Consider the following 23764-nt stretch of genomic DNA (forward strand, 5'->3'; position numbering starts at 1 on the left):
CTCAAATGCTCTCACTGGCTGGGGATGGGCCAGGCCAAAACCAGGAGACCAGAACTCAATCCAGGCCTCCCACGTGGGTGGCAGGAGCCTAAATACTTCAACCATCCGCTGCTGCCTCACAGGGTCTACATTCGCAGGATGCAGGAATTGCAAGTGGAGCTGGGGCTCAAACCCAGGCACTCTGCCAGGGCACAAGGGTGTCCCAACAAGAGCCTGCACCGCTAGGTCAAATGTCGTTCCTTATATTGCCTGCACAGGGTAACACAGCCAACAAGCCGTGGGGTATCGCCTCAAAGTGCTGGCGCTCAGCACAGCTCATCAGCAGGTGAATGCATGAGTCAGCTGGTATGAAGCGAGTGCCTCTTTCCTGTTCAACAAGCTTTGGACACTTCCAAGCGGGTGGGATACACCCTAAGTAGAAGACGGGGTTCTTAAGCATAAGACACTTAGAATACAACTAATCATGTAGGGAACTTAGCCCATAATTTAGGGTCTTAAATATATCAAACGAACTTTAAGTGAAAGAGGAAGAGATCCAAGCATCAGTGAGCCCTAAAGTGGTAGGAGGAAGGGGAACACGGCGAGGGCTCTGCAGTGGCTGGCTGGGTGGAAGCCACACCCTTGGAAATTTCTCGACCTGCGGGTTCTTGGGTGCACAAGCGGCACCATCACAGCACATCAGTCCTCAGCTGTGAAAGGCCCCTACATCTGTAAATGCCAGGTGGACGTCCATTGCTGGGGCATCACGTGATTTTCCTTTTTTGAGAGAATGGGCAGTCATGCATATATGAAATGAATATACCACGTTTGCAAGTCAGATCACAGAGGCAGCCACATCTACTCAAATCCCTGTTCCCTGAAGAAGCTAGTCCTGACATTCCCACTTCGTCTCAGGCCTCCATTCCCACCCTGGCCTTCCCTGACATCTGTCTCCTCCCCTTAAGTAACCATCAAGGGTTTACCACTATGTGCTCAAGAGCCGCTATTAACGTACAAGAAATGGTCCCTGCCTTCAACAACAGCTTAAAATCTTGGGGAGGAGAGAGAAGAAACAAAAAGTGACAGAAGGACATTGATATTAGAAGAGTTCACATGCAACAGGAATTTGGAGAAAGTTTTCAAGTGGATGAGAGCAGGCAGGGGCTCCCCAGGTGAGGATGGGGAGGGAGTGGCACGGGGAGGAGGGAGGAAGGCAGGTTAGATCCCAGGTAGAAAAGCAGAGGTATGCACCTTCTTACAGGACCATGCGGAAGAAAGGTGGGCACAGGCCGTCGGGCTGGAGTAGGGCAGCTTGTGAAAGGCAGAGAGGGCGCCCCCTTCCACCAGGTGTGGCATTGCAGGCAGGGCCTCAGGGAAAGCAGTGTTTCTAAAACCATCTTCACTCTGAAACTTCTCCCACTATACTAGTAAGGATCCATGCTGGAGTCCCAGCAGAACTTCCCCAGGCATAGCAGAAAGGCAGAAGAAAAAGATGCCACCACACACACACACACACACACGTATAGTTTTGTGGAAATGGAATTAAAAGTTAACTTATTTTGGTGCAAGAAGAAAAAAAAAAAAACCCTGAAACCCACGTCCAGTTTTTTTGTAATACATATCTTGCCGGCACTTTTTGGAAACTGCTTTGTACTTCTCTAGGAAAGTCACAGCAGGCAGATTAATTCCCCTGTTGCCTTTACCTAAAACCCATCACAATAACCCCAACCCCAAGTTTAAATTTAAATAGTTCCACTATAATGTGATGAAGCCATCACAGAGGCTTGTGTGGCACTTTTGAAATATTTCTATGAACCACGTGTAGAAAGACTCAGGAATTTCTGCTTACAAAATTGAGAGGAATTTTAGGCTCACACAGCCTGCCTTTTGCTTTTCTCACGGCCTCACTCTTACTGCCCCAGGCAGACCCACCACGGTCAAAGACAGCAGGAGGAAACGGGATGCCAGTCCAGTGTCACACTGTTCTGATGCCCCTTGCAGATAACAACTCAGGTAAACAGGAGTTCTCAAATCAAGGTCCTGGTTGCAGTGAGCCAGTCCCTCGGTCCATAAGGACTCCAGAGAAATGTCAGAGAACAGTGTAATTGGCATACTTGGAGAAAAACACAAATAATTCCGCAAGATAAAAGCAGTGCTGAGGGGTTTGTCTCTTAAGTCCCAGTGGTTTTAATGTAGCATTGTCAGCCAGTCCCTATTAAAAACATGGGACGTGAAAGACACTGATTAGAATAAAAAGTGACAGGAGGGTGTGCTTCAGCCACTTACATTTAATGCATATTTATAATTCCATCAAATGGACATATTTACTATAAACAGTTGAAAAACCATAGCAAAGTCATTCATTTAAATGCCAGAAAAATAGTAAAAGATGCTAATTTGACCTTAGCGGAACGGATCGGGTGTCACTGACACTTAGAATGGCTTGAAACAGAATTTACAGAGCCGTTTAATTAGAGTTTCTGGCTTAGGTCAAAAGTGTCTAAATGGAGGGGGGGAAACAAATCAAAACTAACAACAACAGCAAAGAAGAAACAGCAAGAGTTTGGATTCTTTCAGTCAGCCTCTTGAAGAACACTGACACAATTTAACTCCTTATTTATGCCTCTGTAAATTAATTTAACAGGCCTGGAACAAGAAGCTGAGCCACTGATCCCCGAGATTTCTATCTTTGTGGACCATGTAAAAAGAAATAAATTGCAAGTTTCGGAAAGGACAGATCAACGAATGATGTAACAGGACTTTGTTGTTCACACATAAGCTGGCTTCCCGTAATGACGATGCAGATCTCACAATGGTAAGCTTAGTAATTCAGAAACGCTTTTATGAATTGTGCAATGGACATCGCCAGGAATTTCTGCTCACAAAATCTTTGGGCCATTTAGGGATCATGCAGTCCACTCTTCCAAACCAATCGCAAATTCCCTCTCAAGTGGGATTAGGGTCTCTGTGGGCAGGAGGGCCATACACTGAAACTAGCAACATACTTCCTGTTGTCACAAAGATCCCACGTGACTTGTGGGTCTCACTGGCAGCATCTGTGGCCACCCCTACTTAAATGTGACAATGGTTCCACACTCTGCCTTTGTCTTACAAATAGCACTTTGGTAAAAATGAATGAATCTGCCTGTTTCCTGCACACGAGAGGCCCTCACTGCCACTCTCAATTCTCCATTATCAACAGCTCTGTGACACCACTTGGAGCCATATACAATGCACACACACACACATCCACACATACATAAATACACAACACAAATCCCTCAATATGACATTCTGCTCAGTTTCATTGGACTCGCAAAGCTCCCTAACAAATTCTTGCCACACGATTAGAAAACCACTCAAGTCTGCAGGAAATATGGCAAGCGCAAAGAAGTGACAGTCAATTAGGAATGAGAAAGGAGAGTGGGTCCTTGTCATGAAACTCTTTAAAGCCACAGCTTCAAGAATAAAATGGCCTATCAAGCACACAAGACTTTCTCACTAAAACAAGTATTAATCCAACTGTATGCTAACCATACCATGACACTTCTGATATCTAAGCAAATTTCTGTTTGGTTCGGTTTTGGGAAACCAAACTCAAAACTTTAAAAAAGGCAGACGGTAATGTATACAATTTTGTGGGGCTCCCCTACCAATCAAGCAGGGAAGGAAAGCATATTCACTGTTAAATCTTTTCCTCTTCAGGAGGAAAAACAGATGAGAACAAAGAACTCTTACTCTAATGGTGACCAAAAGATCCCACAGTTAGGGTCACCACAGCCTTCACTACCCCAAATGGAATCAGGCAGGGAACAATGACCTCTTTCTCTTAGGTTTTCACCGACAACAGGAAAGACTCCTCCTAACAGAGCACAGGACAAACTACAGTAGGGCAACATGCGTGTATCTTAGTGTCACCACAGGAACTTTTAGGTTCCCTCAAGTAATCGTTCATCATTAGTTTTTTAAAAGAAAACAACACTAGAATCTGCAAAATCTGTGCAATAAACGAAAAAGGTAACTTACTCGTTAGCTTGTTGTGGCTCAGAACCAGTTGCGTGATATGGGATAAAGTGACTGCAAAAAGAAAAAAAAAAATCACAGTCAGTTACATATCCAAATTACACCCGTACTCTCAGGTAAACTGCTGAATCATCCTCACAGGTTGAAGTGTTCCCTACCGCTCAGCAGAACAGACCCAGGGATTTACATAATGCTATCTGCTAAGTGTTAGAGCAAATGAAGAAAAGTCATGCAATTAACGGTGCAATTAGCACAGCAAGTTAGTGCTAATGAGATTGATGTCACAGAATCCCACAACACAAGGGCTGGTTAGCTGTGCTTGGGCCTAACCTTGGTGATCCATCTCAATAAAGCATGCCACTCAGAACAGCCGACCAAGAGCCCAAGAGGCACAGAGACCTCACCTGTGCTGAAAATCCAGCACCGTAACGAAAACAGAACATGCAACGAAAGGCCAGCAGCGTTCTGCTTCGTGTCCATGACCCATCTGAAAATTCTTCTGTGCACTACTCGATGATTGGAGTCAGAACCTTCTACCACCTTCTCTAACCATGTTTTTGGTTGACATTTCAAAGCACTGATGTGAAATGCAGAGTGCTTGCCAGTTTCAAACATTGTTATGGAAGTTTAATTTGTTCAATGAGATTAGATCTGCTTAAAGAACGGTTTTTCTTGCATAAAGAATGGTTTTTCTAAATTAAAAAATACATATACAAATTCATAACTTTTTAAAAAGTAACTTGCTTCCTACTTTAGATTCTGAAACTTTACTGTGTGCTCATTACTACACACATACACAACAAAGGATCTTTAAGAGTCTGAACAGTTCATATTATGAAAAAACTACGCATGAAATGCAAAAACCTTTTTGCACCAAAATCAACTTACCTTTTAATTCTACTTCTCCACAAAGTTTTTGAAGTATCCTCAGATATACATACATAAACAAGAAACGGATTTTTAATGTTTTCTAATACACTTTATGTAAGAATATTATATTAATGCAACAAGAGTTTTTGCCTTAAAGAGAGAATATGACAAATTTTTCTCTAGACGGGTCTTGGTGTTGGACCCTGGCATGTTTAGGAGAAAATGCCTATGCATCACTCCTGACCACGCGTCTGCATGTGTGTTTGTTTTTTATTGAAAACATCACCAAGTTACAGAAAAGTTCAAAATACAACACAAAAACCCATTTTCCTGGCCTGAACCATTAAGGTTAAGCTGCTGGCCTGCTGCCCCATAAAATTTAAAGCATATCTCCTATAAATAAAACATTCTGCTACACAACCATCAACATCAAAAAGTTAACCTGATACACTATGACCACTGAATCCACACCTGCATCCAAGTTTCTCCGCAGGTCCAGTGGTTTCCCTTACGACAGAGCCCGGTTGAGAATCCACAATGCATGCATGCAACTATTAAGTCTCTTTGGTTTCCTCTGGGCTAACAGCTTCCCTCCCCTGGACTTTTATGTCGTTGGCAATGGAAAGGTCACAGGCCAGATTATTGTGCATTAGGTTCCTCTGTGGGGGTTTGCCCTGCGTGGATTCCTGATTGGGTGGTGGTTATGCATGTCTGGCAGACAAGGCAGAGATTCCTGGCTTGTCTCACTGCGTCCCCGCAGTGGTACCCATTTTGATTCGTCCTATTGCTGAAGAACATCCTGTTCATGGCTGACGCCTGCCAGGATTCTCCACTGCCAGTTTATTCTTTGCCCCTTTACAACGAGTCTTTTTGGGGTGATAGACATATAGGCTGAGGCACAAATACCATATTTGTCACCAAATTGAATTTATTCATGCATTTCATGGTCCCCAATCAAGGCAGCTGGGCTCTCCCATGGGACATTTGGCAATGTCGGCAGACAGATTCCAACAACTGCAGAATTTTCATACGGGGCTCACTATCCATTTCTACTGGGGGGCACTGGTCTAAAGAAGCAGTGGTTGAGTGGGTGGAGGCCAGGAAAGTCAACAAACATGGACATTGCACAGGGCAGCCCAATTTACTACCAAGAATTGTCTGGCCTAGAAGTCACCCGCCGTGCTGTCGAAAAAGAACGATGGGGCCGGCGCCGTGGCTCACTAGGCTAATCCTCCGCCTGTGGCGCCGGCACACCGGGTTCTAGTCCTGGTCAGGGCGCCGGATTCTGTCCCGGTTGCCCCTCTTCCAGGCCAGCTCTCTGCTGTGGCCCAGGAGTGCAGTGGAGGATGGCCCAAGTGCTTGGGCCCTGCACCCGCATGGGAGACTAGGAAGAAGCACCTGGCTCCTGGCTTTGCATCAGCGCAGCACACCAGCCGCAACACACAGGCCGTAGCGGCCACTTGGGGAGCGAACCAACGGAAAAAGGAAAACCTTTCTCTCTGCCTCTCTCTCTCTCACTAACTCTGCCTGTCCCCAAAAAAAAAAAAGGAGAAAGAAAGAACGATGTATTGATTTTCGATTTATGGGGTTTTGTGGTTTCTTATTTTAGTCAATGGTTTATAATCTATCATTATTATTAATGTTGATGCTGATATGGCCAAAGAGAGCATAACCAAGCTGGCTTCTAAGTCCTTTGGACACATCCCCAGTATGTTTTTGAGCACTTGGTTGCCTTCTGGTACAAGATATGTAAGCTCATCTTCAATTTCTTCTGCCACAGCCCTGGAATTAGACATTTCTCTAATGAGCTCTGGTTCTTTCTGGGAAGAAATGGTATTCATAAGCCAAAATCATTGCTAATGGAGTGTTAGTCTTCTCAGTCCCTCTCACGGGATAGACCCAGAGCATTCTCCTCTCTCCCTCTCTCTTTTTCTCTCTCTCACACACACCTCTAATAGCCATACGGTTCCCACTATCTATATTTTTTCAAAGATTTATTTATTTAGTTGAAAATCAGAGTTAGAGAGAGAGAGGAGAGAGAGAGAGAAAGAAAGAGAGAGAGAGTTAAAGAGAGAGAGAGGTCTTCCCTCCACTGGTTCACTCCCCAATTGGCCACAATGGCAGGAGCTGTGCTGATTCGAAGCCAGGAGCCAGGAGCTTCTTCCTGGTCTCCCATGCAGGTGCAGGGGCCCAAGGACTTGGGCCATCCTCCACTGCTCTCCCAGGCCACAGCAGAGCTGGATCGGAAGTGGAGCAGCTGGGAACGAACCAGTGCTCATATGGGATGTTGGCACCACAGATAGAGGCTTTACCCGCTATACCAAGGCGCAAGCCCCCAACTATCTATATTTTTAAAAACCTTAAGTTTACCCCAGTAACTCCAATTCCAACATGTCACTCATTCTAGTTTTCTATTTACAATTTCCTTCTCTAACAATGACAACTGTGGCTCCCACTGTCTCTAACCTATTTGCTTATTTTATCAATACCCCTATATTTAACAGTGACAGCTCTCTCTCAGCAAGATTAGATCAGGTCTCTACTCAAATCCAGGGACACCTAGAAAGACTGGTGCTGATTCTGAGTCAAGACAGGGAGAAGCAGGCCAGCTAGAAATTGAACCACCACTGGTGGCCCTGGCGCCAGCTTGTTTACACTGTTTAGGAATGCGTACGTCATGCATTCTACAGAGCCTAGGATGGTGGCATGAGCAGTCACCCATGACAGACACTGCTTTACACCTTTGCTAGGGACTCCTTGCAATCCAGATTGCTCGCACAGGTCTCCGTGGTTCATATTCCAAGACGAGGCACGCCCTGTGCCACTGAGAACACAGCGCGGCAGACGCGCCAGAGAGCCTCCTGCGCCCTGCAGTGCCTGCCTGCGCTTCCGTCTCTTGCTCAGCCACCCTGGGATTTTGAGCCCCCCGAGGGCAGGCTCTGGACAACCCGGGGAGACTTTCAATGACCTGACACATGTTCCAGTGCAGTGGTCATTCTCCCCTCCCAACTGCCTTTTTTTTTTTTTTTTTTTAATCCAACAGGTAGAGTTACAGACAGTGAGAGAGAGAGAGAGAAAGGTCTTCCTTCCGTTGGTTCATTCCCCAAATGGCCGCCACGGCCAGCGCTGCGCCGATCCAAAGCCAGGAGCCAGGAGCTTCCTCCTGGTCTCCCATGCGGGTGCAGGGCCCAAGCACTCGGGCCATCCTCCACTGCACTCCCGGGCCACAGCAGAGAGCTGGACTGCAAGAGGAGCAACCGGGACTAGAACCCGGCGCTGCAGGCGGAGGACTAACCAAGTGAGCCATGGCGCCAGCCCCCCCAACTGCTTCTTCCTCCTACCAGCCTGCCCTCCTCACCCTGTCTGGGCTCGCTCCTCCCCACACATGGGGACACTCCTGTACCCACTCAGGATTCAGCACTTCCCTCTAACCTCTGAACACCTCTCATTCTGATCCATTCAATGACTTCAGGACTGAATTCTTAGGAAATAAGGAGAAAAGAGACCAAGAGGGGGAAGAGGTATATTTGTGCTTTTTTAGATTTTAGATACTGCAGAAAACCTCCCTCATTTTTATTTGTAAGAGTTGAGATTTTCTTGTCCACTAAGCAAAGTGCTCCTCTATCTCTGAGATGTATGGTCTGACAGGAGAGCAAAACACTCAAAAAAAAAAAAAAAAATCCCTCCTACGGCAATATCAGATATATTAACAGATGTACCACTTCAGATTATGTTCTGCTTCACGAGGCAGCAAGCCACAGGTAACAGGGGTCGCACAGAACAGCTTCTCTCACTTAACACAAAGGCAGCCTGGCAGGCCTTGTATGCCCCCCCACCCTGCTCTGGGCTGAATGTCTGGGTCCCTGAAAAATTTCTGTGCTGAAGCCCTCACGACCAATGTGCTGGTATGAGAGGGAAGGGCTTCGTGAGTGATTAGGTCAGAGGGAAAAGTCCTCCTAAATGGATTAGTGCCCTAGAAGGAAAGACATAAGAAGGACAATCTCTGTCTCTACCATGCAAAGGTACCCCAAGAAGGTGGCCAAGAAGAGGGTCTGCCAGGCACTACATCTTTGGACACCCTGATCTTGGACTTCGTAGCTTTCAGAACTGTGAATACATTTCTGTTGGTTCAGCCACTCCTTCTACTAGCTTTCTCATGCCTCATGGTCCAAGATCACTGCCATCACACTTACATTCCCCTCAGGAAGAAGAAAAGGAAAAGGAAGTCATAGGACACTTCTAAGAAGCTGCAAGTGATATTTCCACTTATAAATAATTAATCAAAACTTAGTAATACCATCATGCCTGATGTCAGAGGCCTGGGAAATAAAAGTCTGTATTCCGGATGATCATGAGTCAGTTGAAAGTGAGGTTTTGTTTTCTTTTTTTTAAGATGGGGCAAACTGAGTGGGGCAGACAATGGGCAGTCTCTCACCGTGGAAACTCCACCTCCAATCACACATGTCCATTCTGAGTACCAAAGAAAACTGATGATCCTCTCTTCTCCCCATCTTAATTCATCCTAAAATGTCACAAATCATTAATTAGAATGAAAAAAGCCCTTGTTCTCTCCCAATGAAGAGCAAAGTTCACCGTGACGGATTTAATTAAGCAAAGCTGGCTCTTTTCAATCATCCCACTGTGTCCTTTCAACAAACAGTAGGAGAGAAAGTGACGCAGTATGACAATTTCAGGTTTTTTTCCCTTCTTCTTCTCCTTTAATAAAGCACAGAAATTCAATTGCTGCTTCACCTGATCACGCCACTAGAATGTATTTTTTCACGATTGTTACAGGGCTACACACTAAACTAGGTGAGAGGGAGGAAAATGAGAGCAGAAAAGAAGTTAATAAAAGCTCTCGGAGGCAAATATTTAGGACAGCAGAGGCCTGCAGGCTGATTCTGCAGGGAGCGGGTAAGTTGGGCAGAATCGAGAGAAACCTACAAAGCTGGGGAGAGGCCAAGACCCAGGACTTCAAATCCCGGCCACTCCCTTCCCTCGGTCTTGTATGGAAACTGTGCTGGAAAAAGAAAGGGAGAAAGGTCTACCAAAACACACTGGGTTATTGAAAAGCACAAAAGCTGGCCCCTGTCAAAGGAGCTGGGACAATGGAAGCAGGCTGCACCTGCTGCCTGCCAAAGCCTCGCTGACCACGATCACAAACAGTAATGACCCCGCCGACCATAAATCGCCCTCACGGGGCAAACAAACTGTCACGGAAATTCCTGAAGCAATCTTAGATGGTGCTTAGATCAGGTATTTGCAGGAGCAAATCCATTTCAGAATTCAGCATAACTAAGAAAATGTGTTGACATGCCGAGTTCCGTATCACAGCTCCTTGGCTGTAACAATATTTCTGGCCTCTCTCAGAATGATGTTTGGGTGAATACTAGATGAGACCAAAATGGACAGAAGAAACGGTATCGAGGGGAGGGCAATGTGAGGCTGCTGGCACCCCACAAGGACTGACGATGGTTCATTCTCTAGCCAAGAAGGGGATCACAAGAAACTGGACAGATGGCCCGGTGCTGTAGCGCAGTGGGTTAATGCCCTGGCCTGGGGTGCCAGCATCCCATATGGGCGCTGGTTTGAGACTTGGCTGATCCACTTCTGATCCAGCTCTCTGCTATGGCCTGGGAAAGCAGAAGATGGCCCATGGCCTTGGGCCCCTGCACCTGTGTGGGAGACCCGGAAGAAGCTCCTGGCTTCAGATCAGCGCAGCTCCGGCCGTTGCGACCAACTGGGGAGTGAACCAGCGGATGGAAGACCTCTCTCTCTCTGCCTCTCCTCTCTCTGTGTAACTCTGACTTTCAAATAAATAAATAAATATTAAAGGAAGGAAGGAAGGAAGGAAGGAAGGAGGGAGGGAGGGAGGGAGGGAAGGGAGGAAGGGAGGAAGGAAGGAAGGAAGGAAGGAGGGAGGGAGGCAGGGAGGGAGGGAGGGAGGGAAGGGAGGAAGGAAGGAAGGAAGAAAATGGACATAAAGAAACTGGGTGGTTCAGTAATGTTACAAGAAAGACAACCAAGCACTCCTCTGGGCACTTACTGACTGGGGAGATAGTGATCATGTTCACAGTGCAGACACTTCACCTGGGAGATTATCTCAGGACAGTGGACCATACATGCTAGTTATCCTGAGTTGGTCTCAGATTACACCTGCTGTCCTTCTCAAAACAGGTCACCAGTTGAAGAAACACAGAACATGCATCAACAACCTAGGATGCCATGTATATAAAGTTCATGGAGACAAGAAAAATGGGTAGGACAATGGCAGGGACTAGCATTGTGGCTGCTCCACTTCTGACCCTGCTCCCTGCTAATCACCTGAGAAAGCAGCAGCAGACGGCCCAAGTGCTTGGGCCCCTGCCACCTAGTTGGGAGACCTGAAGGAGGTCCAGGCTCCTGGCTTCAGTCTGGCCCAGCCCTGGCTTTTGTGGCCATTTGGGGAGTGAGCCAGCAGATGGAAGGTCTGTTTCTCTCTCATTCTCCCATCTCTCACTCTCTGTCACCACCTTTCAAATACATATATCTTTGAAAAATAAATAAACAAAAGGATAATGGAAATTCAGGAGGAAGTGGTGTTTATCGTAGGATGACACATCAACAAATCCTTCTGGACTGAGGCGACCCCAAACACTGGAGCCACGCCTGGAGGACATATAGCCACTAAGGATCATGGTGTCAACACAAGGCTGAGCCCAGAGATGACCGGGAAGGCACAGACCCTGGAGATGGGCAGCAAAGATTTTAATGAAGTAAATTCCAAAAAATAAAAGAACTTACTAAAAAACTCCTAGAAGAACAATAAATCATTTTTAGGTAACACATTGAAGCAGATTCTATTTGAAATAGGTTGCTTTTCCTCCACTCTTCTTCTGCATAAAGCAGGCAGCATGAGGTGAGACAAATAAGCAAGATGAAATCCATGGCACCTGAGATGACACTGCAGACTTATTTTCAAAATAACCCAACATATCACAAAGATGTGGCACTCAGGAAACCGTCTCCACAGTTTTCAGTTTGGGAAATTAGGAAACAAATTATTCCTTTGGTGGCACTTTAGAGATGGAGAAAAAGTTCTAGCTCAAGAGAATGACAGTTACATCTGGGGCGGCACATAAACGAAGGCTGGAAAACACATCAAGTGCTACAGAACCTAGAATTTCTGAAATCCTGTTGCAGACAGCAGTGGCCGTCTTGTGATTTCTGTTGTTGTTGATTTGTTTATTTGAAACATAGTGTCACAGAGAGAGAAAAAGAGACAGAGAAAGTGAGGGATATTTCATCCACTGGTTCACCCACCAAATGGCTACAACAGCCAGGGCTGGGCCTGACCTAAGCCAGGAGCCTGGAACTCCAACCGCATCCCTGACAGGGGTGGCAGGGGCCCAAGCACTTGGGCCAGCATCTACTGCTTTCTCAGGTGCACTAGCAGGAAGCTGGACTGGAAGCAGAGCAGCCACAACTCCACTGGTGCTCATGCGGGATGCCAGTGTCACAGGTGGTGGCTTAACCCGCTGTGCCACATGCCAGTCCCAGCGTTAGCCATCTTTAGGTTCTAAAGGAAGGTCTATAACATGGTCACTAGTTCATTTCATGGAGGCCACATTCCACATGGAAACAAACGGAATGGTACTATCATCATCAGAGGAGGAATACTGACCACTTTCTGACAGCTCTCCGGGTATCAGAGACAAGGCACTGGAGGAACAACCACCTCCTGGGATGTTTGGACTGGCCACCTTGTTTCACATATCACCATTCAAATCCTGCACAGTTCCACACGTGCTACTGTGAAGGGTGCCCTCTGGAGTGTGCGTGGAGGCAGCCACGTTAGAAGACACCTCTCAAAGCCACAGACTACAAAGAATGGCTTTGAGCTCAATAGTCATACAGGATGGTCCCCGATGCCTTTGCATTCGGCTCCCGGGTGTGCTAGACACAGTAACAGCTTTAAATAACCCAAATTCAGACCCCTTGGCAATGTGTGAGCCGGCCAGATGTCAGCACCAGGAAGCAACGCAGACCAATTTGAGGTTTGCACCTCCGTGATGCCAGATTACCATGCCTGCCCATGTCCCATGGCTGAAGTTACTTCACCCTGGTAGCAGCGTAAAAATCAGTCCTTCTTAGATATGCAAGTTGTGACAATATATTAAAATGAAGACAGACAATAAAGCATTTGTTATCAAGATATAATACAAATATCATATTCAACAACACACCAGCATCATAAAAACATTTCTCTTGAATTTTGCTCATAATTTAAAACATAAACACTGGTATGGAAGTTTTTCTTGACTTCACAATAAATTATGTAGGGTTGAAAATTCTTCAGTAGTAAGTTTTCAAAATAATCGATAACTTGAATGAATTCTACTATTTATAAAGGGCCGAGCAATCTTAATTAACTCCTCTTTTCATTCAACAAGAAAGTAACTTACCGTATATGTTAACTTAAAAAAAAAGTGATATCTCTTTCTACACCTAACAGCAGAGAATGTACTCGTGTTGAGAGCCCTCCAAGAGCTGGTCACTAACTGGGGCCTTTGAGTCCCCCAGGACATTAAATAGAATGACAGACCCAAGGCACCTCTAATTAAAAATTGGCCTTCCTGTCCAAATGTACCCATTTATAGTTTTTCCCTCAAAAAAACGAAGAACACTTTAGTTCTGAAGATGTCAAAGGAATGAAAGAGAAAAACAGAGCAAGCCACCTAGCATGTGCAGTCGTTAATCACTAACAAAACTAAGACAGGACCAGCTTGCAAGGCACCACGCTTACTGGTGTACCAGTGACGGGCTATGCCACACAGCTGCTGCTCTCTGTGAGCTTACCCTGATTACAAGGAGAGGAAACACAACTCCAGGATTCGACAGGGAATGTGACGGGTAACCTACTGTGTCGGCAAGGCTAGGTTAAGGGGTGCCCAGGCAGCCGGTAAGCCCTTGTTGGAGGGTGAGTATGTGGAGTGTTTCTGGAAGGGACTGGAATTCAGATCAAGATGCTGAGTAGGCAAGATCCGCCTTCCCCAATGTGGATAGGCCACATTCAATGTCTTGACGACTTGATTGAACAAGAAGTCAAGGGAAGGAGGAGTTCTCTTTTCCGGGCTGGGAGCATAGCCCTGGTTCCTGAAAAACCCCTGGTCCTCTGCTTTTCAGGCCTGCAGCCTTGGACAGAATTATACCAACTTTCCCGGGTTTCCAGCTCGTAGACAGCAGACCAGGGGACTGCTGGCCCTGTGTACCACCACAAGCTGATTCCCATAGCAAATCTCCTCACATAGATCTATAATATTGGTTGTGTTTTTCTCAAAAACCCCAAAACACAAAACAGGACTGCTGTAAAGAAGGTAAATGGGTTTGAAACTCATTCAAACAGAAATACCAGAGAGTTTTGCAGAGTTACAAAAATCTTTAAGGACTGCAGTCAAATTTATTCTATACCTACCAACCTATCCATCTTTTTTTTTTTTGGTTTGTTGGCATCAACTAATTTTCCTAGCATGAGCTATTCGATTTATGTAACTTAAAAATACATGTATTTTTAGAAACAAGATACAGAATGTCAGTAAAAAGGACCAAAGAAATCAAAGAATATGAGCTGCTCATTTCAGAGATAAGGAAACTAACCAGAGAGGTGACACTATTATTCTCAAGTCCCACAGTCCCCTGGAACCAGAACGGAGACTACAGAAGAGTGTTCCAGATCTAAATCTTCAGCTGATTCTTTCCAAGCTGTGAAAATAATATTCACACCTGGATGGAATGCTCTTTTTAAGAGGGTAGCAATGCCTATCATAGTAAAAATAGTATAAACTTGAATAGAAAATTCCTTTGTATCTCAAATAAAATATGACAGCTACATAAAGGGACTCAAAGCGAAGCAAAGAACACCCACGTTCCCAGCAGAATGAGATCCAGCTGGTCAGCCCATGAGAGCCCAAGAAAAATCACTGGGTCTTTCTGAAGCATCAATTTCTCATCTTTAAAATGAAGGGTCAAATTAAATTTTTTGATTCTGTGAAACAAGCAGGAGAGAAGAATGAATGAATATTTATTTATGCAATGCCTACTACATCAATGTGCTGGGCACACTGTATCCTCCCAATGAAGTAAGGATATTAAAACAGGAGCCAACATCATGGTGCAATGGATTAATCCACTGCCTGCAACACCAGCCTCTCATATGAATGTGGGTTCCAGTCCTGGCTGTTCTACTTTTTTTTTTTTTTTTTTTAAGATTTTCTTTATTTATTTGCGAGAGAGAGTTACAGACAGTGAGAGGGAGAGAGAGAAAGAGAGGTCTTCCTTCCATGGTTCACTCCCCAGATGGTTGCAACTGTGCCGATCTGAAGCCAGGAGCCAGGTGCTTCTTCCAGGTCTCCATGAGGGTGAAGGGGCCCAAGGACTTGGGCCATCTTCTACTGCTTTCCCAGGCCACAGCAGAGAGCTGGATTGGAAGAAGAGCAGCTGGGACTGGAAGTGGCGAGTGGCTGATCTACTTCCTATCCAGCTCCCTGCTAGTGCTCCTGGGAAAGCAGCAGAGGATGGCCCAAGTCCCCGGGTGGGGTTCCAGGCTCTTGGCTTCAGCTCCAGCCATTGTGGCCATTTGGGGAGTGAACCAGCAGATGGAAGATCCCTCTCTCTCTCTCTCTTTCTGTCTTTCTCCCTTTCTCTGTAACTCTGGCTTTCAAAACAAGTAAATAAATCTTTCAAATATGTATATTAAAACAAAAAAGGTAGTAACAGCAACAGTTGATGGTAGCAAACTGCTTCAAAGGTGGCCAGCACGGTTGTAAGAACTTTATTAATTCTGTGTCAGGATGGTCGAGCGTTCTAAGGCGCCAGACTCAAAAACTTTATTAATTCAATTATTCCTCACGCTAATGATGTGGTCTTATAGGTAGCTCATCCGTTATTTTTAACAATGGCTCTGGCTTCTTTTCCTGTCACTCCCTGTCATCTGCCCCCATGGAGAGGCTGGGCGTGTTCTTCTCACCAGCTCTGGGCCTCCTCAGATGGCCACTCTGCAAGTCTTTGCCACAGTCCTACTCCGGTGCATTCCATCTGCCTTTTGCCTGGCAACACACAGACCCAGCATTTGCTAGCTTGTCTCCGCCCACTGGTATTTTGGGGTTTTGGAAGACAGCTTAACAACTCTTTGTGGTGAAAAGAGAGAAACTAAAGGGTGTCTAACAAACCCAAGAACACAGAACCCCAAAAGAACAACCCAAATCATGGAAAGTGGCACAGACCAGTTTGAGAAGAGTGGCTGAAATCAGTCCATACAGCTGGGAGCCTGAGGCAGCTCCTGGCGCAGGACACACCCTTGTGGCCTGGAAACTGATGCCCTGGGGCTCCCCCCAGGCCAGAGCTCAGAATGAAAAGGGAGCAAAATAGCAAAGACAGAGGCAAGCACAGGGAAGGTCCAGATAAAAGTGCTGAGGAGGACTCCGGTCTGCCCAGTTTATCCGAATGCAAGCTGCAAACACATTTGAAAATTACAGGAGGACAACAGAGGACAGAGCTCCGTGAAGCTGGAAAAGCTATCTGGAACCCAGCCTCCCTCTGAAAGCTCAGCAAAACTAATTTCACTTAAAAAATGAGCCACAAAAAAGTTTTGCAAACAAATCCCATAGGTGTATCATGAGGAAAAAGGAGAGCCAGGTACAGTATATCACCTTCACTAATAACGAAATCCCACCTACCAAAAAGTGACACCCAGAAAGGTACTCACTAAATACATAGGGTCTTGTAGAACTATGACTAGAGGAGGAAAAGGGGAGGGAGAAGAATGAGAAATGGCAGTGTGTGCTGAAAATTCAGATAGAGTTCAAGTATTACGAAATGCAGAGCTGCACGTTGAGAATTACAAGCTGATCCGAGACACTTCTGGTTTCTGTTCTGGCAGGCGAAGAACTCAGGGAGTTGTCACAACAAGGAAAAAAAGCTGATCAAACAGAAAATAAACAACTCTTGATAGACTCATTAGAGAGTACAGGTCACAAGGCAAACCACCACTCGGAAGTCGACAGAGACAGGCCAACACACAGGACTGCAGTGTGTCACAGGCAGAAATGCATGCTGGAGTCAGTACCAGGTGGGAGGCTTATAGGACAGCTGAAGAACTGCTGGAAACTGAGCAGTAGAGGAGCTGGAGAGAGAGAAACTCCTAGGGGCCCAACCAGAGGAAACTCTACCACTAGGAGGCCCAGCATGTTCTCAGGGTGAAACATCACGAAAAAATCTCCTTTACTTCACAAGGAAGTAACCATTTTGCAATAAGCCCAAAGTGTTCTGCTCTCCTTTACAAAGGAAAACTATTTTACCAGAGCCTAACCAACATGGGAGTTGGGAAATGTCCACCTGCAGTCCCTTCCTGCCTTCCAGTTTCTCCTAAAAGGGAGAGAGGGCAACTGAGAACACTTACGAAGGTCACCGCCAAGGGGCACAGGCTCACAAATGACTGTGATCTCACCACAGGGTTACAGAGTCCCCCCACATCTCATCAGAAGGGCTCCTGTATAAAGCACATGGGATCACAGCAGACTCTAATGCTTCCACCTGTTTAAGAAGGAGTCAGGGAACCACTCCCCCCAAAAAAATTGGGAGACAAAGACAGGAATTGGCACAGTTATTACACCACTTAAGACACCCACATCCCATAGAGTGGCTGCGTTCAAATCTGGATTCTATTCCTGATTCCAGTTTCCTGCAAATGTACACCCTGGGTGACAGCCAATGATGGCTCAGGTAGCTAAATCCCTCCTACTCACATGGGAGACCTGGATTGAGTTCCTAGCTGCTGGTTAGGCCTGGCCCAATCCTGGCTATTGTGGGAATTTGGGAAATGAACCAGTGGATAGACTATCTCTGTTTGTCTCTCTTTGAAATAAATAAAAGTAAATATTTGTTTTAAGATAGGGACACCAGAAGAAATTTTTCCCTCATATCACAACAAAAATAAAAAAGAAAACTCATATTAAAAGTCCATTAATCTCAGTTCCTATTAACTAGCATCATGTCTGGCTTACAACAAAAGTATAAAATACTAAAAAAGGAAAAAAAAATACAGTCTGAAGAGGTATCTCAGGGAAGAGAACCACACACAGGGCAGAGATTTTAAAATGATTTGATTTAAACTTTAAAATAACTATTACTGCAGTGTGAACACGCTAATGGAAAAAGCAGGGAACATGAAGACAAGATGGATAATGTCAGCACAGACAAAAATGCTAAGAATTAAAAGGAAATGCAAGAGATAAAAAAAAAATTATAGCAGACATGATGACTATCTGTGATGAGCACATCAGTGGCCTACATACAGTCAAGGAAAGAATCCATGAGCTTGCAGATACAGCAACAGAAATTTCCCAAACTGAAAAGCAAAGGGAAAAAATGTAAGAAAAAGATGCAATAGCCAAGAACTATTTGATAATTAAAAGATGTAATGTAAATGTAATGAGAAAATGAGAAGAAGGAAGGCACAGGGAAATACTTGAAATAATAATAAGAATTTTTCCAAAATTAATGACAGACACCAAGCCATATATCTAAGCAGCTCAACTAATACAAAAGGACAAGTAGTAGGGCTGGCATTGTGGCACAGCAGGTGAAGCCACAGCCTGCGACACTGTCATCCCACATGGGCGCCAGTTTGTGTTCTGGACACTCCAGTCCTGACCCAGCTCCCTGCTAATGTGACTGGGAAAAGCAGTGGAAGATGGCCCAAGTGCTTGCCTGTGGGACACCTGGATGAAACTCTTGACTCCTGGCTTCAGCCTGGCCAGCCCTGGCCATTGTGGCCATTTAGGGAGTGATCAAGTGGATGGAAGATCTCTCTCTCTTTCTCTGACTTTGAAATAATTAAATCCTCCCCCCTGTTATTTTTTAAAGGACAATTAGTAAAAACTCCTACCTTTGCATTGGACATTCAAAATGCAGAAAATGAACACAAAGACAAAATGGGGCGGGGGTGGAACATAGGGAGGGAACTCCTTACCCACTGAGAAACAAAAATGAGAATTACATGGGAATTCTTTTAAGAAACCATGCAGCAGGAAGAAAATATATTGAGAGATTTAGAATATTGAAGGAAAGAGATCTTCCGGTTTGGAATTTTTTACCCAGTAAAATTATTTACCAAATATTCACCAAAGGAGAAATATTTCTTCAAACAAACACTGAAGGAATAGTAACAGTATACCTAGCTTGTAAGAAATATTAAAACAAGTTCTTCAGTGAAAAGGAAAATGATATCAGTCAGAAACTGGGATCTACCTAAAGAAAAGTGTTAAAAAGGGGGGGGGGGGGATGAATGAACGTAATATAAAGTAGTTTTATCATTTTTATTCTTCATTGATCTAACAGGTAACAGATTCTTCAAAGTAATAATAGCAACGAAGTATTGGGTGATTATAGCTCAAGGATAAGTGAAATGAATGACAGTAATGTTATAAAGGATGGGAGGGAAGAATCAGAAATGTTCTGTTGCAGTGTTTGCACTACTTCTGAGGTGCTAAAGTGCTCACTGAAAGTGAATTTCTGTAAGTTATAAATGTAATATGAAGAAGTTTTTTCAAGATATTTTTAAGTAGAGAAATATGCTGAGAGAAAAACTGCAACATGCTTAGAAGAAAAAAAATGAATTATGTTTCATCATCATTTAAAAAATCATCTATTATTTTTCACTTCATGTTTCTGTGTGGGAGCGAACTGTTGAAATCTTTACTTAATGTATGCTAAACTGATCTTCTGTATATAAAGAGAATCGAAAATGAATCTTGATGTGAATGGAAGGGGAGAGGGAGTGGGAGAGGGGAGGGTTGCGGGTGGGAGGGACGTTATGGGGGGAAAGCCATTGTAATCCATAAGCTGTACTTTGCAAATTTATATTCATTAAATAAAAGTTAAAAAAAATGAATCATGTAAAATGCTCAATGAAAACCACATACACACAAAAGGGGGGAAGACCAAAAAAAAAAAAAAAAAAAAGCAAAGAAAGACAAGTTACTATGTAGATATCAATACAATAAAGCACACTACATCTAAATGATCTACATGTACCAACTAAAAAGCAGAGACTGTCGGAGTGGATTTTTAATGATTTATTTTATTTATTTGAAAGGCAGAGTTACAGAGAGAGAGAGAAGGAGAGACAAAGAGAGAAGTCTTTCATCCTCTGGTTCACTTCCCAAATGGCAGCAATGGCTGGGGCTAGGCCAGGCTAGAGCCAAGAGACAGGAGCACCATCCAGGTCTTCCACATGGGTGCAAAAGCCCAGGTACTTGGGCCATCTTCCACTGCTACCCCAGGTGCATTACCAGGAGTCTGGATTGGGAGTGGAGCAGCTGGGACTCAAACCAACACCCATATAGGTCACTAGTGCTACAGACAAAGGCTTAACCTTCTGTGCCATAGTGCCAGCCCAGAGTGGGTTTTTAAAGACACAATACTCAAAAATGTGTCTGAAAGAAATATACAAATAAGAGATGGAGAACTGTATACTTCATATTAACACAAAACAAAAAAAAATGGAATGTATTAATTTCAAACAAAGCCAACTAGAGCAAGGAAGGCTGTGAGGAATAAAGAGGAGTATGACATAGCAGTAAGAGGGCCAATTTTCAAAAAGACACAGCAGTTCTTTATGTGTGCATCTAACCACAGAGTGTCAAAATATCTAAGACAAAAAGTAACAGAAATGCAAAAAGAAAAAGGCAAACCCATGATTATACTAGGAGAATTCAATACTCCCCTGTATTGGTAATTTGAAAGATACAGAAGGCAAAAAAACCATTAAGGACAGAGTTGAATTCAACAACAATATCAACCAGCTGGATATAACTGACATCTGCAGGCTACTAATTCAAAACAGCAGAACACACATTCTTCCTAAGTTTCCACAGAACATTCGTCAAGACAGATCACATTCTGGGCCATGAAACACATTTTAAATGTAAAAGAATTGAAATAATACAATATATGCTCTCATTTCACAAAGGAATTAAACAAATTAAAAAAACCAAAAAGATAGTTGGAAAATTCCATTATAACAGGAGATTAAACACTCAAGATAAAAATTAAATTTTTTACTTAAATGAAAATAAAAATACTTCTTGTAAGAATTTGTGCATTCCAAGGACATAGCGTTAGAAAGAAATTTACAACACTGAATGCATGTATTACACACAAGAATAAGCTAAAGTCAGTAATCTAGACTTCTACTGTATGAAGACTAGAAAAATGAGAGTCAATTAAACCAACAGTAAAAAAATAAAATAATTACAATTAGGACAGAGGGGCCAGTGTTGTGATGTAGCAGGTAAAGTCACTGCCTGCAGTGCTGGCATCTCTTATGGGTACTGGTTTGAGTCCGGCTGTTCAACTTCGGAACCAGCTCTCTGCCATGGCCTGGAAAAGCAGAAGATGGCTCAGGTGCTTGGGCCCCTGTACCCATGTGGGAGTCCCAGAGGAAACTCCTGGCTTCAGATCAGTCAAGCTCCAGATGTTGTGGCCATTTGGGGAGTGAACCAGCAGATGAAAGATCTAGATCTCTCTCTCTGCCTAATAAATAAAATAAACTTTAAAAAAAAAATGGGGCATAAATCAATGATACTAGGGGCTGGCGCTGTGGCCATGGCTAGAAGCATCCCACATGGGTGCCAGTTCGAGTCCTGGCTGCTCCACTTCCCTTCCAGCTCTCTGCTATGGCAAGTTATTCGATGAATATCAACAACCTGGTCTTAATGTCTATATGGAAAGGCACAAGACCCACAACAGCCAATACAATGCTGAAGAAGAAAATTCAGTCAGAGCATTGGCATTATATTTCCCAACTTCAAACTTGAACAAAGTTATAATAACTTAGACAAGGTGGTACTGGTTAAAGAATGACAAATAGATGAAAACAACAAAAATGGAGAGCCCAGAAATAGGTCCACACAAATAGTCAAAGTAGCAAAGACAATCAGTGAGGAAATAGTTTAGTCTTTTCAACAAATGGCACTGGAACAAATGGACATTCACATTTTCCAAGAAATAAATAAATCTAGACACATACCTTATATTTTTCAAAAAATTAATTCCAAATGATTCACATACTCAATGGTAAACATAAAGCTATAAAACTTCTAGATGTAAAGGGGAACCTGGATTTGGCAATGACTTTTAGATTTAATGTTAATGCCAAAATTCATGAAAGAAAAACATGAAGGGGACCACATTAAAATTTTAAAATGTCCACTGCAAAAGATACCATTAAGAGAATGAAAAGACAAACCAGACGGGAAGAAAATATCTGTGACACACAAATCTGAAAAAGGACTCATATCCAAAATATAAAAAGAACTCTTAAAATTCAATAAGAAAAGAATCTACACAATTAAAAAGTGGGCAAAAGATTTAAACAGATCTCTCATTAAAGAAGATATACACACGTCAAGAAAGCATATGAACAGCAGCACAGTATCATATGTCTCTAGGGAATTTAATTGCAAATTAAAGCAATGAGATAATACCAGATACCTACTGGAATGGTTAAAATCCAAAACACAACACCAAATGCTAGCGAATCATGGAGCTACATGAACCTTCATTCACTCATGGCAGGACAACAAAACAGTACAAATACAAACCACATGGGAACACATTCCGATCAGTTTCTCATAACACTACATGTAGTCTTAGCTAACATTACCCAGCAATCATACCCCTAAATGCTTATCCAAACGTGTCAGTCTTCTGTCCTCAAAAAACTTGCACATAAATGTTTACCCTAGCTTCATTCATAATTGCTCAAACTTGGCAACAGCCAAGATGTCCTTCAAGAGGTGAATGGATACACACACTGTGGTACATCCAGACGATGGCACAGACACAGCGCTAAAAACAAATGAGCTATCAAGATGCAAAAACACACAGAAGAACCTTATTACTGAGTCCAAGAAGCCAGTCTGTACAGCTACACACTGTACAACTACAACCTTCCAACATTCTGCAAAAGGCAAAATGATCAAGACAACGGCAAATGACAAAACCTTAGTGGCTGGATGAGGTCTGGTTAGACAATGAGGGGCGGAGAGTGAACAGGTGGAACACAGGAGTTTGATATGTAGGGCAAACCATTCCCCACAACTGCCAAGATACTGTGATGGTGGACACCTGACACACTGTTCTTGTCACAACCCACAGAGGCACCTCCTCACGTTAACTACAGACTTGTTAACAATACTATATCAATATTGGTTGAGTAATTGTAGCCAATGTGTCGCACCAATACAAGGTATTGATAGTAGTAAAACTTGGGGGGAGAGGCTGTATGAGAACTCTGTACCCTCTGCTCAATTTCTCTACAATCTGACACTGCTGGTAAAAGATAGTTTAAAAAAAAAAAGAGGGAGAATAGAAGTAGCAAATGAATACAGCAATTGTTTTCAGCAATACTAGTGGTGATAAAATTGTATCTGTTAATTGTGTGTAATGTACCAAATAAGTCACTGGGAGATATTCTAATTCTGTCATCACTGGTATCCAGGAGAATCAGGATGCTTGGTGTGGAAGAAATGAGTAGAGAGTGGATAGAAAAGTAGAGAGTATGGATGGAAAAGCCCTGTGCTCTTATTTTTCTGTTGAGACTACAAGTATTGAGTCAGGATAAGGGCAGGATTCACAACCTGTCATGTGCCCATCTCCACCCGAACAGGTATCCATCTAGGACCACAGGTCAGGTAGCTTCAACCAGCTCCAAACCAATCTGCAACAAGGAGCTTCCACCCCTAAGGGTCAAAGGTCCCCCTCCTGCCTGTACCTGGGCACGGAGTAGCCCAATACAATGGAGATATGACCTTCAGGGATGACAGCAGTGAGCAACACTGCCATTTTGAGC

At 43.9% G+C, this 23764-nt stretch overlaps 1 protein-coding gene across 1 annotated transcript in view; it reads right to left on the minus strand.

Annotated features, from left to right (window-relative positions):
* Nucleotides 1–23764, minus strand: part of RSU1 (Ras suppressor protein 1) — a 212002-nt gene that overhangs the window by 175975 nt on the left and 12263 nt on the right. Inside the window, exon 3 of the mRNA XM_002717423.6 lies at nt 4006–4056. Within this exon, the coding sequence (XP_002717469.1) occupies nt 4006–4056 (51 nt within the window). The remainder of the gene's footprint in view (nt 1–4005; nt 4057–23764) is intronic.

The sequence above is a fragment of the Oryctolagus cuniculus genome, chromosome 13 (assembly GCF_051225735.1).
Source record: "Oryctolagus cuniculus isolate XC-2025 breed Fujian yellow rabbit chromosome 13, ASM5122573v1, whole genome shotgun sequence".
Lineage (NCBI taxonomy): Eukaryota > Metazoa > Chordata > Mammalia > Lagomorpha > Leporidae > Oryctolagus > Oryctolagus cuniculus.